General features: G+C 35.9%; 2 protein-coding genes across 10 annotated transcripts in view; both read right to left on the bottom strand.

The window, feature by feature from the left end:
• Positions 1-256: 256 nt before the first annotated feature.
• The window catches only part of LOC141648116 (putative disease resistance protein RGA3), a 37,056-nt gene continuing 19,815 nt past the window's right edge, over positions 257-17,497 (bottom strand). For 2 of the 9 annotated variants that reach the window (XM_074456586.1, XM_074456588.1), the window contains exons 3-5: positions 5,704-5,820; positions 4,693-4,819; positions 257-4,014 (exon numbers count right to left, since the gene is read on the bottom strand). In XM_074456586.1, the coding sequence (XP_074312687.1) occupies positions 539-3,943 (3,405 nt within the window). In that variant the 5' untranslated portion in view covers positions 3,944-4,014; positions 4,693-4,819; positions 5,704-5,820 and the 3' untranslated portion in view covers positions 257-538. Of the gene's footprint in view, positions 4,643-4,692; positions 5,683-5,703; positions 5,821-6,252; positions 6,678-17,497 lie in introns of those variants that run through there. The other 7 variants (XM_074456591.1, XM_074456589.1, XM_074456587.1 and 4 more) reach the window with 7 other exon arrangements.
• Positions 11,241-11,897, bottom strand: LOC141649760 (uncharacterized). The gene has a single exon (XM_074458441.1). The coding sequence runs from the start codon at positions 11,895-11,897 to the stop codon at positions 11,241-11,243; it is 657 nt and encodes a 218-aa protein (XP_074314542.1).

The raw sequence follows: 17,497 nt of genomic DNA on the forward strand, positions 1-17,497 counted from the left end.
CTTCCACGAACTGAAAGAATGGGAACTGCTTTCAGCATTTACCTGCACCATCGAGTCAGCAGGAACATTATAATGGGAGAAGACGGATCAAATCTCAAAAGATCAAGCTCAAAGAGCTCATTTTTCATCAATTTTACTGTAAGCTATTCAAACTGTCAAAATTGTTCCGAGTACACAACAGTTAAGAGCAATAATACATCCATACCTCGAGAAATTGGAGTAAGCCAAATTCATTCACCCAAACTGGAGATGGAAATGAGCAACAAATGTCATGAATCGATAATACTAATGCAGTAACTAGACTATACAACCAGTTATTTTACAAGTGATTATATACAACTTGAGTAGTAGTAAATAGTAGTAATTTGTTTCATGATATATTACAAAACTATCATTTTCTGTAACAAAGCTAACGAGGCATGCATCTGCCATTATTTCCTTGACTAAGGCCTTGTTTAAATTACAAAATAGAAGAGAAAGGGAGGGGAGGGGGGAAGGAAAAGGAAGGGAAGAGGAGGTGGAATGGAGAGCGAGACTGTTATTTGCTATCCAAACAAAAGATTTTAAATCCCCTTCTCTCCCTCCCTTTCCTTTCCCTCCAACTCGTAACTTCTAAATGAGGGATGTGGCATACATTGGGCCAGTCTTCGCCATCTGGTTGTCTGCATCTTCTCTCAAGGTTATCACAGTCAGTTATGTAAAGAGCTTGGAGAGCGGGCATGCGAGCGATTGCTTCAGGCAATGATTTTAGTTTGCTGCAACTTTGGATCCGTAGTGTTTGCAGAGATGTGAGGCAGTTGATCCATTCTGGCAGAGATTCCAAATTTTCGCAGTTGTCTATAGACATAGATTTAAGGGCTGTCGAGTATTGAAACTCCCCTGGCAGATTTACCAACTTCGGAACATAAGATAAGTCAAGCCATTCCAGTGACGTCATTGTTGCTTCTTCATTGTTTCCTAACTTCGTGTTATCACAAAACCAAATCGACAGGCTCTGAAGGCTCGTAAAGTACTTTGCAACTCCTGACAAACTCATTAGATTTGGGCAAAAAATTATTCGCAGTGATTTAATAGAAGAAACGAGCTCTACACATTTTTCCGCCGAAATCGATAAACTCTCCCCTTCAAAAGATTCGATAATCAGATGACTTATACCTCCGAGAGACTCTCCAAAAAGGCAATCAAGCATTCCAATGTCGTCTATTGTCACTCTGTCCAAGTATAACAAGGGGATACTAGAAGACAAGCTGGACGAGTGGGCTGCTGTGGGATATCCAGGATCTGCTGGAACCACTCTTTTATTCTCAAAGAAGGTCAGTGTTTCGTGACAATTACCAACATATAGACTACGTAGTTTTGGACAAGAAGGACAAGTTGCCAAGCTTGGACAATTTTGCAACAATAAGTCCCGTAGAGAGGGAAATGATGGGACGGCCATGGAAGAGGAGCCCTCTTCCCCAGTTACCCTATTTATCTCTTCTCTCCACCATCCCTTCAACTTTTGAAATCCACGTAGTGTAAGCTCCTCCAAGGATGGAAAGAATAGTAACTCACCATCTGAAGTGCCCGCGATTATGCTACCTTCAATAAACTCCACATTGGGCATATACTCGAGTATAAGATATTTGAGATGGGGAAGTTGACTCAGTGAAGGGAGAATTTCCAATCTTTCAAAAGACCCAAGTTGGATTTTAACAAGGTTTGGAAGTGAAGTAGTCAATGAGTGCACCCAAGTTGGTAATCTCAACCCATTGTACCACTCAATCTCAATTCCCTTGAGTTTATTATGAGGTTGGAGGCTTGCCAATAATGTCTCTGGAATACTCGCAGTTCCTAGTTCCTCAAAATGTATGCGCAACATCTTTAGCTGCAACGCCCTTGTCAACTCTACGTCCTGATAGTTCGCCACATCAGAACTAGAATCACTCGGAAATTTGATTGTAAGATCACCTCTCAGGTTCACAAGAGCTTTGAAATCTCTTAGCTTATTACCTTGTTTGGAAGTTTCGTTTTCCACTACAAATGTAGATAATGTACGAAGACATGTCAACCTATCCATACCTTTTGGCATTCCGTGATCAGATAAGCGTGGAAAGAGCAGGTGCCTCAGATTAACAAGTTTTTTCATATTCCGAGGAAGCTTTCTTATTAGCGTATTACTTAAATTTAGCACTTGTAAGTTGTAAAGTTTGGTGATCGAGTTAGGGAGAACACTTAATTCCCAATTCTCTGATAGATCGAGATACCTTAAATGTAATAAGTTACCCACTTCATCAGGTAGAGTAGTTAAACCAGAGAAGGACAGGTCCAACACTCTCACTCTCTTTAAATGGAAACAGATTGGAGTCACATTTGACTTGATAAGATTCATCCGTTTATACCCATCACTTATGTGAAGAAATGTACGCAATTTATTCATCTCATTCCATTGACTACCACCCAAGAGTGTATATCCATCCCCCGTTAGTGAAAGATGACGATTTCTTCTATCAAACTCGCCTGCACGAGAATCCAACATAACTGTCTCCTTACCTGCAACTTCTTGTGCAAGATCATGTATCAAATCATGCATCTTACAACCATTGATTTCACCATACTCGTCAATTGTAACATCTTGTAAAAAACATCTGCTCAATAAAGTAGAAAAATACTCTTCACCTATGTCTTCTTCATTTCGACAATCATCTGATTGATCAAGACACCCATGTACCAACCACAACTTAATTAATATTTCTTTCTTTATCACATAGTCCTTCGGAAAAAGAGCACAATAACTAAAACAACTCTTTAAAGCAGAGCTAAGTTCATAATAACTAAACTTCAATATTGGTATTATGCCTTCCTCACCTTGTCCTAAGCTTGCTAAATTAGCAGTTCGTAATGATAACCATTTACTTTCGTCCTGGTCATATAACATACTACCTACTACCCTTAAGGCCAAAGGGACATTAGCGCATTTCTTCAAAATCTCCTTGCTAATGTCAAACAGATGATCATCATTATTTATAGGTTCTTGCTCTTTTCTAAAAGCAAATTTCTTAAACAAGTCCCAAGAATCATCTTCTGAGAGACCTTTTAACTCATACATGAGATGGTCTTCTAAGACTCTTGCCACCTTTCTTGAGCGACTAGTTATCAAAACTTTGCTTCCTTCTCTACCTACGTCCAAAAAAACTTTCAATTTATCCCATTCATCACGGTTTTCACTCCAGACATCGTCTAAAACAAGCAAGTATTTTTTCCCCTCAGTTGATTTTCGAAATTCTTTCTGTAACTCTTCTATTTGAAACTCATTCTTTCCAAGCATCTGACGAAATATGTTCTCCACGCTAAAATCCTCAGATACACAAACCCAAGACCTATATTCAAATGTCTCTTCAATTCTACAATCGTTATACACAAGTTGGGCAAGTGCGGTTTTCCCCAACCCTCCCATCCCAATAACAGACACAAAAGGAACATTACCACCAACACCATTCATAGAATCTGAATCTCCAAGTAACATAGCAACAACAGATTCTTTATCAGACTCTCTACCAATTATATAATTATCACTTGTATGAGAAAAGGTTGCATCTCTTCTCTTAAGAGGTACATGAACATCACTTAACCCAAATTGTTGATGATCTTTGGCAATTTTATCCAACTTATTCGTAAGTTTTTTAATCTCACACGACATATTAAATGCATAATTAGACGGAGAGAAGAACCGGCAAACCTTTTTTAATACGTTACCACCATTCTTCATTTTCTCCCTTTGTACCACCGTGTTAAACTCATCTAGCAAATCGTCGACATCATAGACAGCTTCCTTGAGCCTGTCAATATAATTCCGACCTTCATCGGAGAGCTCCTGATGCTTAGACTCCGCATTAAGAAGAACCGATTTGATAGTAGAGACGGTGACTGCAAGCTCATCAAGTTCAGACTCATAACCGAGCATCGACCATACTTCCTTGAGTTCCTTACTCTGGACAGCAGCGTACAGCTTCTCAACAACCTTGAGCAATATTCCTGTTACCATTTTTATTGTTTTAGTGTATGAATAATGTTCAAGATATAAAGTAATGATGTTTTGTCACATACATATATAGCTCTTCAATTATGACATTAGTGGCTGGAGTTAGATAGGCCCTCTGTATTTTATTAAAGGTATGCAAATTCTAGAAGGGTCCCTCATCCAAATAGTATGACTTTTCTCAAGAGGCTTGAGGACCTCAGGTCCCTCGTCCAAAATGGTAGAGAGGATGACTGGGTCAAGAATGTTGTGCTCCATCTTTGGTCATTGTCTCGTACTTCCTATTCTTTTTATACGTATCATAAATTCTAGAAGGGTTGTAAAATACAAATGCAGGGGATCTAAGCTTACAACTTAATGCCGAGGCATCTCAGTCTAGACATAATCATGACTCATGAGACTTGATGAATTGAGTTTTTTTTTTTCCTTCTTGTGTCGCTCTGCTTCCTCAGTGAGGAGCAATCATTATTTACAGCCTTGGTCCATATTTGTTTTAAATTTGAAGTTGGTAAATAAAAATATAATGAAGAGTTGGGAAAATCCATTGTTGATGTTAGGAGACGAGAAATCGAATCTCAAAAGATCGAGTTTAAAGAGCTCATCTTTACCAACTTTATTGAAAGCTATTCAAACAGTTGAAATTGTATACAGCAATTAAGAGCAAAAATACACACCTTGGGAAATTGGAGTAGGCCAAGTTCATTGAGATAGGAGATGGCTCAAGAGCACCCTCAACTCGGACGATTAACTAAACAAATGTCATCTTCGCCGACACCATTAGATCCTGCAATGGCATGTTGTCTACAAACTCCATCATCCACTCAGTACAATGAAAGACAAACTAGCTTCTTAATCATGACACGGATATATAGATTCTTGGCAAATGACTAAATGAGTATCTATGATCTATCTATTCAGAACGCTGAGATAAAGGCTCTTTCATGTTTGCCACTGGAAGAGTACGACATAAGATGGACCTTGTTGCGACTTCTCTTTCACGACTAGTTCACTAATGGTTCCTCCCATAACAGAAGTCAACTACAGTACATGATACTCAATCTTTGAACCCAAAACCATACATACAGCAATGTAGCAAATTATTACCTAAAACCCAGAAAATTAAACCAAAATCAACCACGAAAAAAACCCATTAAATAAAAAATAAAGAAGAAACCTTGAAGAGAAGCAGCCAGTGATGTTTTACTGATTTATATTCAGAAGTCAACATTTTAGTTGTTATAATAAATTCATTATGAACTATGAAGTAGTCTATATTGGCTACTTTATTCAAACTATGTACACTCTTACAGTTTTACAACAAACGGGAAGCAATTGAGGAGAGCTTAGGCTTTAAACTGTACAGAAACAATGTAGTCATACCGTAAATGACATTATCTGACAAGTTCAAGTCTCTTGCTTCTACAAGACTCACTCCGAAGTCCCAAGGTGCCATCATCACTAGTTAAATATCATCTACAATAGACATCTTTGAAGATAAACACAATCATTTTCTGACTTGAGCTGTAGCAAAACAGACTGTTGAGCTACGCGTCCATGTTTTATAAGTTCCTGAGTATAAATACCTTAAGCAACTACCAGCACATATGGCAACAGTTCCCTATTTCTTTTGAAATCACGAAAATCAAGCCATAGAAGAAAGAAGAATTAAAAGTTTGAAAGATAACCTGAGGTAAAGTAAAACTGTCGCAGGTCTTAAATTTGCAAACACATCAAGACCTGATCGCAGCTGAAGCAAACCGGTCTCTGGCTTTAGTTTCTTTTCAAGTTTATCCCATTTACACCTAGACTCCACCGAATCCACGTTAGAATGCTACAATTAAACACAAAAGATTGCAAAACTAAACAATTGTCCCCCGAAGCTAAAGTCGATGATTCAGAAACTATCTCATTTTTATCAACTAATTCATCTGTTCATAAGAAATACTTGAAGAACAAAAAATGTCGGCTTTTGTGTTAATTGTCAAGCTAATTCGCAATCTGAAGCTTAATGTATTTTCTAGTTCTTCGCCAAAAGATTGGCAAAAAAAAAAATGACAATCATTGCAAGTAAGTTTCTACAAAACCCACCAAAATTGTAATCTTTAACCCAATTCAACACTACCCAAAACCACAAACAAAATGTAGCAAATTATGATGAGCTAAACTCACAAAATTAAACCAAAATTAATCACAAAAAAAAAAACCCCCCATTTAATCAAATTAAAAGAAAAGACCTTCAAGAGAAGCAGCGAGATGAAGAACATCTATAGCAATAGAGATAATTTCAGGACCAATGCCATCTCCAGGAAGAAGAGTGATGTTGTAGCTTCTTTTTGAGGGAGTCGCAGCAGCTGAACACCTCACTGTTGTAAACTTGTAACAATTGTATTATTAATATTAGAATTACAAGTAGGGAATAAATTAGAGCAAGGTAGTAGATTAGTTTGAGATTTTAATGGGGTGATTAAGTTTAGTTGAGCCGCCATTTTTGTACCAGAGAATACAAGAGGTGAAGAGAATGCTATGGGAGTATGGTACTAAAGGGAGAGAAAACCTCAATCTATCTAAGTAAAAAACAAGGAAAATGTGCAACTTGTCGGATACCAATTCAAATATCAGTCGTACTCGTTAGAAGTTTGGGTGAACAATTGAAAATCTTTAAGGTCGTGGAGAGGATAAAGGTCTTAGAGCCGAATTGCTTATGCTTTGTTAGGATGTTTTTGTGTTTGATTTTCCAGTTTTGTCGCTCTCTTTTGGGACTCTACTCGCTAGAGGTCTCTGGGTTCATCCCGTTTTCTATAAAAAAAAAATCAATTAGTCTCCAATAAGATGAGAAAAATGTCACTATTGTTAAAGATTACGATTGAGAGTGAAATATTGAGAGTGAAAGTTGTGTTATTTCTCATTCATCGAGTACGGTATTTATACAACGTAATACGGTGTGTATACATTAAATGCACCAAAGACATTTGTCATATTTACTATAGTAAATGTAGACTTATAGGAGGACGGTGGGGTAAATCTCGGAGGTGAGATTTTCACCTTGACTTTGTGTTTACAACACTCCCCATTGGAAATTTCACCTTATAATTACTTGGATTGTACTATATGCTTTGAAGGGTACTACCTCATTAAAAACCTTGTCAGTAAAAACTCAATGGGATAAAACCTGACTAAGGGAAAAAGAGTGTAGTGCATATAGTACTCCCCCTGAATTTAACACATATCCTTGAGCCGTCTCATTCCGATCTTGCGAACTAGTTCTTGGAATTGCTTTGATGGTAGTGACTTTGTGAACAAGTCTGCAAGGTTCTCGTTTGACTTGACTTGTTGGATGTCAATTGTCCCTTGTTCTTGAAGATCATGTGTGAAGAAGAATTTTGGAGCTATATGCTTAGTTCTATCTCCTTTGATATAGCCTTCCTTTACTTGAGCGATACACGCAGTATTATCCTCGTATATTATTGTCGGATGATCACTTGTCTTGATATCGCATTCCTTTTCAATGTATTGTATCATGGATCTCAACCATACACATTCTCTCGAAGCTTCGTACAATGCAATTAATTCTGCATGATTTGATGATGTGGCAGTTAAAGTTTGCTTTGTTGACTTCCAGGATATGGGTGTACCGCCATATGTAAATACATATCCTGTTTGAGATTTTGCCTTTTGTGGGTCTGACAAGTATCCAAAGATTCGCATATCCAATCAACGTAGCATCTTTCTTTCTAGGATAAAATAATCCTAAATCTTGGGTTCCTTGAAGGTACCTTAACAAGTGTTTAACTTCATTCCAATGTCTTTTAGTTGGTGATGCACTAAACCTTGCTAGTAAGTTAACCGAAAATGCTATATCCACGGTCGAGTATTATTTGCGGATACATTAATGCACCTATTGCACTGAGATATGATACTTCTGGCCCTAGGATATCTTCGTTGTCTTCTCTTGACCGGAATTCATCATTTTCAACACTAAGAGAGCGAACAACCATTGGAGAACTAAGTGGATGTGATCTAGCCATTCCAAATCTTTGTATGACTCTTTGGGTGTAATTTTCTTGGTGAATAAGAACTCATTCTTAAGATGCTCGATTTGTAGTCCAAGGCAGAATTTTGTTCGTCCGAGATCTTTCATCTCGAATTCTTTCATTAGATATTTTGTCGTGACTTCAAGCTCGGCTGGAGTTCCAATGATGTTTAAATCATCGATATACACCGCAATGATTGTGAATCCATTACATGTTTTCCTAATAAAAACGCATGAACTAATGGGATCATTTTTGTAACCTTCTTTCAAAAGATATTCTTTCAGACGATTATACCACATTCGCCCTGACTGCTTTAATCCATATAAAGACTTTTGCAGTTTGATACAAAACATCTCCCGAGGTAGTTTAGAGTTGTAATCGTTGGGCATTTTCACTCCATCTGGGATTTTCATGTATATATCAGTGTCAAGTGACCCATATAAATATGCAGTCACGACATCCATAAGGCGCATGTATAATCCCTTTGATACTGCAAGACCAGTTAGGAATCTTAGAGTTGTTGCATCAACTACAGGAGAATATGTTTCATCATAATCAACTCCTGGCATTTGCGAGAAGCCTTGTGCAACAAGTCTTGCTTTATATCTTACAATTTCATTTTTCTCATTTCGTTTCCTGATGAAGACCCATTTATGCCCTACCGGTTTTACATTCTTTGGCGTTTGTATTATCGGGCCAAAAACTTCTCTTTTCTCAAAAGACTTCAATTCTGCTTTCATTGCTTCCTCCCATTTTGGCCAGTCGTGTCTTTGACGACACTCGTTAACAGATTTTGGCTCAATATCATTTTTGTCTGTCATGATTTCTGTTGCGATGAATCATACAAATATTTCGTCGATATTGACTTCTACTCGGTTATATTCAATTCCCGTATGAACATAATTCATTGAGATTTCATGGCTGTCATCGTTTACATTTTCCAAAGTTTCCTCTCTCGGTAACTCTAGTAATGTTTGTTCTTCACTATCTTTATCACATGATATTTCCTTTTGTTTCTTAGATTTTCTAGGTTTGAGATCCTTTGAGCCCGGTGGTCTCCCACGTTTCCTACGTGCCATAGATTGTTCTGCTATTGACTTGTCAGAGCTTTCTATAGGAATGTCAATTCTGGCAGGCGCATTTGCTGCTGGAATATGAGACTTTGTGACCCCCTTTGAGTTTGTAAATGCATCAGGTAATTGATTAGCAACACTTTGCAAATGAATTATATTTTGTACTTCTTGTTTACAAGAACCATTTCTTGGATCAGGGTATAATAATGAATCTGCATTCCATGTAATTTCTTTTGGTCGTTGGTCCACTTTCCTTTCTCCCCCTAAGACTGGGAATGTATGTTCGTCGAAATGACAATCGGCAAATCGTGCCGTGAATAAATATCCAGTCATAGGTTCAAGGTATTTAATAATACTTGGAGAAACGAATCCAACATATATACCCAGTCTTCGCTGTGGACCCATTTTAGTCCTTTGGGGTGGAGCAATTGGTACAAAAACAGAGCAACCAAATGTTCTTAAATGCGATATATTTGGTGGTTGTCCCGTTACTAGTTGTAAAGGGGAAAATTTATGATATGCAGTAGGCCTTAACCGGGTTACGGTTTCTACATGTAGAATAGCATATCCCCACGCTGATGTTGGTAATTTTGATTTCATTAGTAGCGGCCTAGCTGTTTGCTGCAATCTTTTTATCATTGCCTCGGCCAGTCCATTTTGTGTATGAACGTGTGCTACTGGGTGTTCAACATCAATGCCAATCGACATACAATACTCATTAAATGCTTGAGAAGTAAACTCCCCCGCATTATCCAGACGGATTTTCTTAATATTTTGATCTGGAAATTGCGTTCTTAGTCTGATTATTTGAGCAAGTAATTTCGCGAGAGCAAAATTCCTTGTGGAAAGAAGAGTTACATATGACCATCTCGTAGATGCGTCAATTAGTACCATAAAATATCGAAATGGTCCACATTGTGGATTAATTGGGCCACATATATCACCTTGAATCCTTTCAAGGAATCCGGGTGATTCATTCTTAATTTTGCTTGTCGATGGTCTTGTAATAAATTTTCCCAGTGAACATGCACTGCAAGGAAAATCACTAGATTTTATTACCCTGACATTCTTTAAAGGGTCTCCCAGTGAACTTTCAATTATTTTTGTCATCATGACAGGTCCTGGATGATCTAACCTATCATGCCACAAAGTGAATGTGGTCTTATCATTTATTTTTGTTGATGACATCATGCTAGTTATAATGGGATTTATATGTGTATAATATAAACCAGAAGAGTATGATGACATCTTCTCAGATATGCATTTCTTGCCCGATTTTATTATCGTTAGGCATAAGTATTCTTTAGAATTTTCTGTCATGGTTTCAATATGATAACCATTTTGTCGCATATCTTTGAAACTGATCAGGTTTCGTTGCGACTTGCTCGAATATAGCGCTTTATATATTGTTATGCTTGTTCCCATTGGGAGTACGATGATAGCCTTTCCACAACCTTCAATTATTTCAGCGTTGCCGCATATAGTATTCAAATATGCTTTAATTGGCATTAATTCAGTGAAATATTTCTGTTGTTTCGAGATAGTATGAGTTGTGCCGCTATCTATTAAGCATGCTTCTGCATCGTTTGTCATATCTAAAACATTAAAACAAAGACTATTAATATTGTTTAGTAATTATATTTAGAATGTAATGAAAATAAAAACTAGTATAATACATTTATTTGGGATAAAAAATAAAAGTAAAGTAAACATGCATGCATAGTAAGGTATAAAATAAGGGTAACATATTCTCTACATAGTAGATGTCATATTGAATCCACTACTCCCGACGCCATCATCCAGAAAGTAGTTTGCTGTTTCGATCATATCTGATTCAAGCATGTCAGTCTAAACCATGTTTGATTTAGGCATATTGGTTTTTAATGGTATGGCATCAGTAATAAAATGTGCCTCAGACCTTTTATTCTTTTGCCTGATGGATGCCTGGTAGAGGTCGACAAAGTGTTTTGGCGTGCGACACGCGCGAGCCCAGTGTCCTCCTAGACCACACTTATTACAAGTAGTTCTAGGTTTTTCAATATTTTCGGGATAAGCATTCCGCTTTCCGTAATGTGGTTTTTTAAACGTATTTTGACCTCTACTTAGGCCAGAACCACGTCATCTACCGCGTCCTTGCTTATTGATCCAGCGTCCACGCCCACTTCTAGCAACAAAATTTGCCTCAGGTATTGCAATAGATCCACTTGGCCTCAAATTGTCGTTTTTTAACAAAACATTGTCATTTTGTTCAGCGACTAAAAGTATTGCAATAAGGTCAGTGAATTTTTCAATTTTGGTTTGCCTTATTTGTCTTTGAAAATCAATATTGTGTTTGCCCATAGTTGAGAATGTTTTCTCGATTTTAGTAAAGTCGCTAACTTCATGACCACAATACTCCAATTGTGAGGCAATGCGAAATAGGGTCGAATTATATTCGTTTACCGAAGTAAAATCTTGGAAACGTAAGTTTTCCCATTCATGGCGAAGTTTAGGGAGTAGGACATATGGTTGATGTCCAAATCTTTCTTCAAGGCGAGCCCATAATTCAGAAGGGTCTCTTATTCGCAAATACTCATTTTTTAGCCCTTCATCCATATGATGCCGTATAAATATATGAGCCTGTTGTTTTTCTTGGTAGGTACCAAAATTACCTACCTCAACAGTATGTTCGAGGCCCTTGGCTCCCAAATGGGCTATGACATCGTCTTTCCATAGTAGGAATTTCTGCCCAGATAGATCAAGAATATCGAAGTCTCTTTTGGCAATGTGAGACATTTTTCTATGTAACGTAAAAAAAAGTGTTAGAAAACAAGAATAGTTATGTTCAAGTTTTCTACCTTAATTAATTCAACATTATTAACTTATTGCGGTTAGTGGTCTCGTTATTCATTTATTATAATTCAAATTGGTCATAGTTTAGGATTATTTAAAGGAAGATAATACAGCTTAATCAAAAGATTAAGCTAAATATGCATAAAACTTACTTATTATTCATAATATGAGCTAAAAACATAGCGAAAAAGGCAACTAATACAATTATTATTATCATTAACCAACTAAGCCGGGTTTCTAACTCACGAAGATTTTTCTTAATAGAGCGCATGAGCTCGTCTTCGGGTGTTTTATCCTTATTATTATCCATATTTTTTCGTGATTTTGGATAAGGAAAGAAGATTTGGGATAAGGGAAGAAGTAAGTAAAATAATAGAGTTTATGAAGATTTTATAGGGGTTAAAAATACTGTAGCGTCGGTGGTAATAGTGATAATATTAAAGGAAAAAAAATATTAAACTTAAAGAAAATGTTTACGATTATCAATGAGATATTCAAATATATATATGATAATAAATAAATCTTTCATAATAAAATGAAAAACAAGATGTAATACATATGGAAGGATATTAGGCTCTTAATGCATACTACATATGATATTAATACTATCTTAGACATGCAATTACAACTTCTATTTTCAAATTATTATACTTATATTATACTTATTATACCCAACAAACTTATTTATTATCCCACCTAACTATGACTTTTGCTACTATACTTCTACTGACAATTTTTTTTCTCTTCCTCATATCAAGCATTATTGCACCTACATTTTTCCAAGTCTCTCGTTGTTCTTTGAGAGACAAAAAAAAAAAATGCTTCATTCCAAATGCTTAATTAAATAAAAACCTTCATAAAAAAAAATAAAAAAAAATATTTTACTACTATGGCTAACGATTTTGAAAACTTTCAGACGATTGACATGGTGGTCGTTATCTGACGTTTCTCTGCCGATGTTGCGGGCCTAGGTGGCCCTAAGAGGCCGTCAGCTGGGGTAGATGGTTCAGTAATAATATTAGTATTGGGGCGTTTGTCGCGGATGGAGTCGGTTGATTCGGTTGACTCTGAGGACACTTGTCCGTCTCTTGGTCTCTTCAAGCGAGACGGTCCCGCTATATTTTCGGGAAAAAATTGGCGGGTTTTGTGACACTTTTTCGTTTGTCTCTCTACTTGACTATTGAGGTTGGTTCGGATCGGTTTTGATAAGTGTTGATTAAGTGGGGCAACAACCGATGGTTCACTCGGTTGTGGTTGTGGTTGTGGTTGTGGTTGCGGTTGCGGTTGCGGGCAAACAACAGGGATATTTATAGGTAAGTCATTAGTAGGTTCGGTGATGAAATATATGTTAGAATTTGATACATAACTTAAAATAGTGGTGATCCCATGACATTGGTGATCCATGTTAAAAATATTATTTAGTAATAAAAAAAATTTCTAAGAGCTAAATTATTACGAGTATTTTGAAAATGATACCTTGCGAATTCGGAGCAAGCTCGTGCTGATAACGTGTTAAAGATTACGATTGAGAGTGAAATATTGAGAGTGAAAGTTGTGTTATTTCTCATTCATCGAGTACGGTATTTATACAACGTAATACGGTGTATGCATTAAATGCACCAAAGACATTTGCCATATTTACTATAGTAAATGTAGACGTATAGGAGGACGGTGAAGTAAATCCCGGAGGTGAGATTTTCACCTTGACTTTGTGTTTACAACAACTATTTTATAGTAATAAAAAAATAACTATGTACATAATTAAAAAGTTATACTGTAACTAAAGGGGTGATTTCCGTACATAATGTTGTGAGGTAAAATAATTCTCAGTATATGGTTACTTGAAAAATAATTCCCACCATATAGTTAAGCTAGGTTTGGATAACCCGATGTAAAAGGATTGTAAAGAACATTATACTTGGATTTTCTAGAGGTATTGTCTTGTAAGAAAGTTATTCCCTACATATTGCTACTTTTATTTTTATTTTATTTTTAATTTTAAGAAGACATATTTAGGTATATATATTATAATTATTTGACATATAATATTATATAGTAATAAAATTTAAATTATAATTATGATAAAAGAATTTAAAATATTTTATTTTTTATTTGAGTATATTAATATTAGTTTAAAAATAACTTTTTAATAGATTTATTTTGTGTGCTCGTAATATATCTTTTCATCATTTTCTTTTTGCAATAGTTAGCTTTTTTTTTCTTTAATACAATAAGGCAATATTTTTGATTTTTTATACTTAACACTTGATGTATGACTTATTGCAAAAAAAAAAAAAAAAAAAAAAAAAAAAAAAGATGAATCATAACTCAGACTTGTACTAGCTTCGATATTAAATTTTAATCCGACCATTTTGAACACACATATAAATAAAGCTAAGAAAAAAGTGCGAGTATAATTTTAAGTAATATTAATACACATAAAAAAATACATTTTAATTTTTTTTTTTATCATAATTGTAATTAGAAATTAAAGTAACAATATGTAGGGAATAATTTTGTTTATAAGACAATACTTAAGGAAATTTCAATTTTATTGTTCTTTCCATTCCTTTGCTTTGGATTATCCAATCCTACCTCAGCTATATGGTGGAAATTATGTTTCAAGTAGCCATATGATGAGAATTAATTTGTCTCATAGCATTATGCAAGGAGATCACCCAAACTAAAGTGTCCTTCTAACAATAAACGAATGAGAACTTTTTATTAGAAAATGCTCACATTTCGTCTTAATTTTAGACAGATACCAGTCCACCGTTGAATTTGTGTTATCGTCATTGTACTAACTTGTACACCATAATCTTTTGAGCCTTTATAGTAATGGATTGTGTTTTTGAGACAGTGTCGGACAATGATGAAGTAGACCACATAACTCTTCAAGTTAAGATTCAGTGAGCCTTCTTCATCTAAATCGCGAATCGGTTTCAACGTATATAAACTTACACGAACTGAAGGAATTGGGAACTGTTGTTATTCAGCATTTAACTGCACCACCGAGTCAGGGAGCACGTTATTTTGGGAGAAGACGGATCAATTCTCAAACTGTCTAAATTGTTCGAGTACACAACAGTTAGGAGCAATAATACATGTTGTATTTTGAATACAAATTGTACAACCAACAAGGCACAAATCATAACGGAAATGAAACGATACAAAAGACAGCTTATAATGCCCAATCGAATCGTGCTAAACGCACTTTCCTTAGAGTATTTCGACCCTATAGCCTTTGGGTTGCACGAAATCTCTGTAGGATAAGACGATTCCTTTGTCTTAAGGCAAGAACAAAGAATAAATAAACCATAAGAGTTTTTGTTTTACTTTATTTTTGTCAAAACCAGAAAATGCAATTAATCATGTCCGTCCGTTTTTACACCTTCTGTATTTATATCAATCCATGAAGTATGTTCACACATGTTTGACAAAGTGGATAAACATGTTCCTTTTGGTATTGTAAACCAATGAGAACAAAGTACAACTGCCAATGTCTGACAATTATTTCCCACGCGAAACCATATAACCCCGATAGGGGTTAGCATCCCCGATCGGGGACGCAGCCAATTTACTTATTCTTATTTTTGGTTTCTCGAATTTCGCTAAGTATTTGATATTAATATCCCCGAGTATATAACCCCAATAGGGGATGCCATATACCTCGTATATACTTACCGAACATGATAAACTTATTTATCATTACCTTATCCATTACATACATGAACTCGATATACGATTATATGAGCATACACTCCGTATTCCCGACTCACATTATATCCATTACGAGCTCAAAACCGATTTTGACATAAGAAACCCGAATGCACTTAAATGCCTTGTGATCAATATCACCAACATTCCTCCCCCATTTAAGTGTATCCCTTGTTTCCAATTAAAACAACAAAGCAACAAATCTATGCATAAATGAAAGTGTCCCAAGGATTGAACTTCCACATTAGTACATTACACATTCCAAATATTCGAGAATTAAGGTGTCCCACGGATTGAACCTTTCAACTCATATTGAATACATGAAGATAATATACACATAGACTCAAACAAACTCTCAAAGTTACAAACTTGACACTATTGACCGCCTTGTGTCCATATCCTTTCATGAGAGTATAGGAGGCCAAGTCCAAGCCTCTTGAAGCGGCTACACTTCACGCTCACATAGGTGAATCTTTCATCGTGCACCCGCAAAATGCACTTTATCAAAGATTACATTAAGAAGTCTTATAACTTCAACCTCTTGTCATGCAGGTCATGCACATACCTTTCGGGATTATAATACATGTGCTTCAATCTTTCATAATAAGCCTTCCACATTGAACTTAGCCTCTAAAATTTGTTAGAGGGAAGTTGGGTATCTCATCACAAAGATCTAGATGGACTTTAAACCTATCCCGATATCCGACTTGTTAACCAAGTCCCTAGTAGATCCTTTACGCAAAATGATCCACTAGATATAAGATCTTATAAAACAACCAAGATCACTTTATTTATGATAGTAAATAAATCCGTGTTCTTATAATAATCCGGTGTCGCGATCACCGTAAACACATGACCAAAAACTTAGTCAAATCACCATCACTACCATAAACACAAGTGACATTGGCCACAAATTTAAAATAAACTCGTAGATCACTTTACCTAGCCACTTAGCCTCTTTATCAGGAAGCTATAGCTAATTGATACTACAAAATGCAACTCCAATGTCAATTAAAACACGTATAGCAAATTCGCTCCTTAGAAGCCCATAAACCAATGGTACCTCCCCAAGCAAGAATACATTACCGTCGAAAAAAAGAACCATCTACATTGGCAATTCAATTTGCATATACTACTCCTTCTAAACCAAAGGAAAATACCGACATAGGACAAACCATAATCCATGGCTTTCTTACATACTTTCACACTTTCACACTGCCAAAGATGAGTACTAATTTAACTAGTATACCACTCAACTTTAAACCGCATAAATAATCAAGCACTTGTGAAAATCCCCGAGTCATGACACCACTTTCACCATTAGATAAAAGCATCATACTCGACCCATAAGAGTATTAACCGGAGATTACTAATTATACTCTCACCCTTTATCCTAATACCAAGGATCATATTTCCGTCCCCATGTCCTTCATAGAAGAACATGATAACAAAACCACCTTTACAAGGCAAAATCATCTTTGGTTTACCAAAGATCAACTTGTCATTTACCATGCAACGAATAACAATTCCATAACCAGACTTGTCAATAGTTGTCACATTCAATGCTATTGATTTACCTCTTACATGGCTAAATCGCCATGACTCCATAATCTCACCATGGTTATCACAAACCATCATTTTCGAGATTATTATATGGTAAAATCAATTACATCAGCAACCTTGCTTTAAATGCTTTACCCAAGACATTAACATGTTGAACAATCATTACAAAACAGTTAGCACACTAACAATATTACTAAATAACTGATCAAATATCCATTGATCAAAACATCATTACCCATAAATATTCTATTACAAGTTCCTCT

This window comes from Silene latifolia, chromosome 3 (genome assembly GCF_048544455.1).
Source record: "Silene latifolia isolate original U9 population chromosome 3, ASM4854445v1, whole genome shotgun sequence".
Taxonomy (NCBI): domain Eukaryota; kingdom Viridiplantae; phylum Streptophyta; class Magnoliopsida; order Caryophyllales; family Caryophyllaceae; genus Silene; species Silene latifolia.

What these genes read in the sequence shown, in the direction of transcription:
- LOC141649760 (XM_074458441.1), bottom strand. Translation starts at nt 11,897, where the DNA reads ATGTCTCACATTGCCAAAAGAGACTTCGATATTCTTGATCTATCTGGG.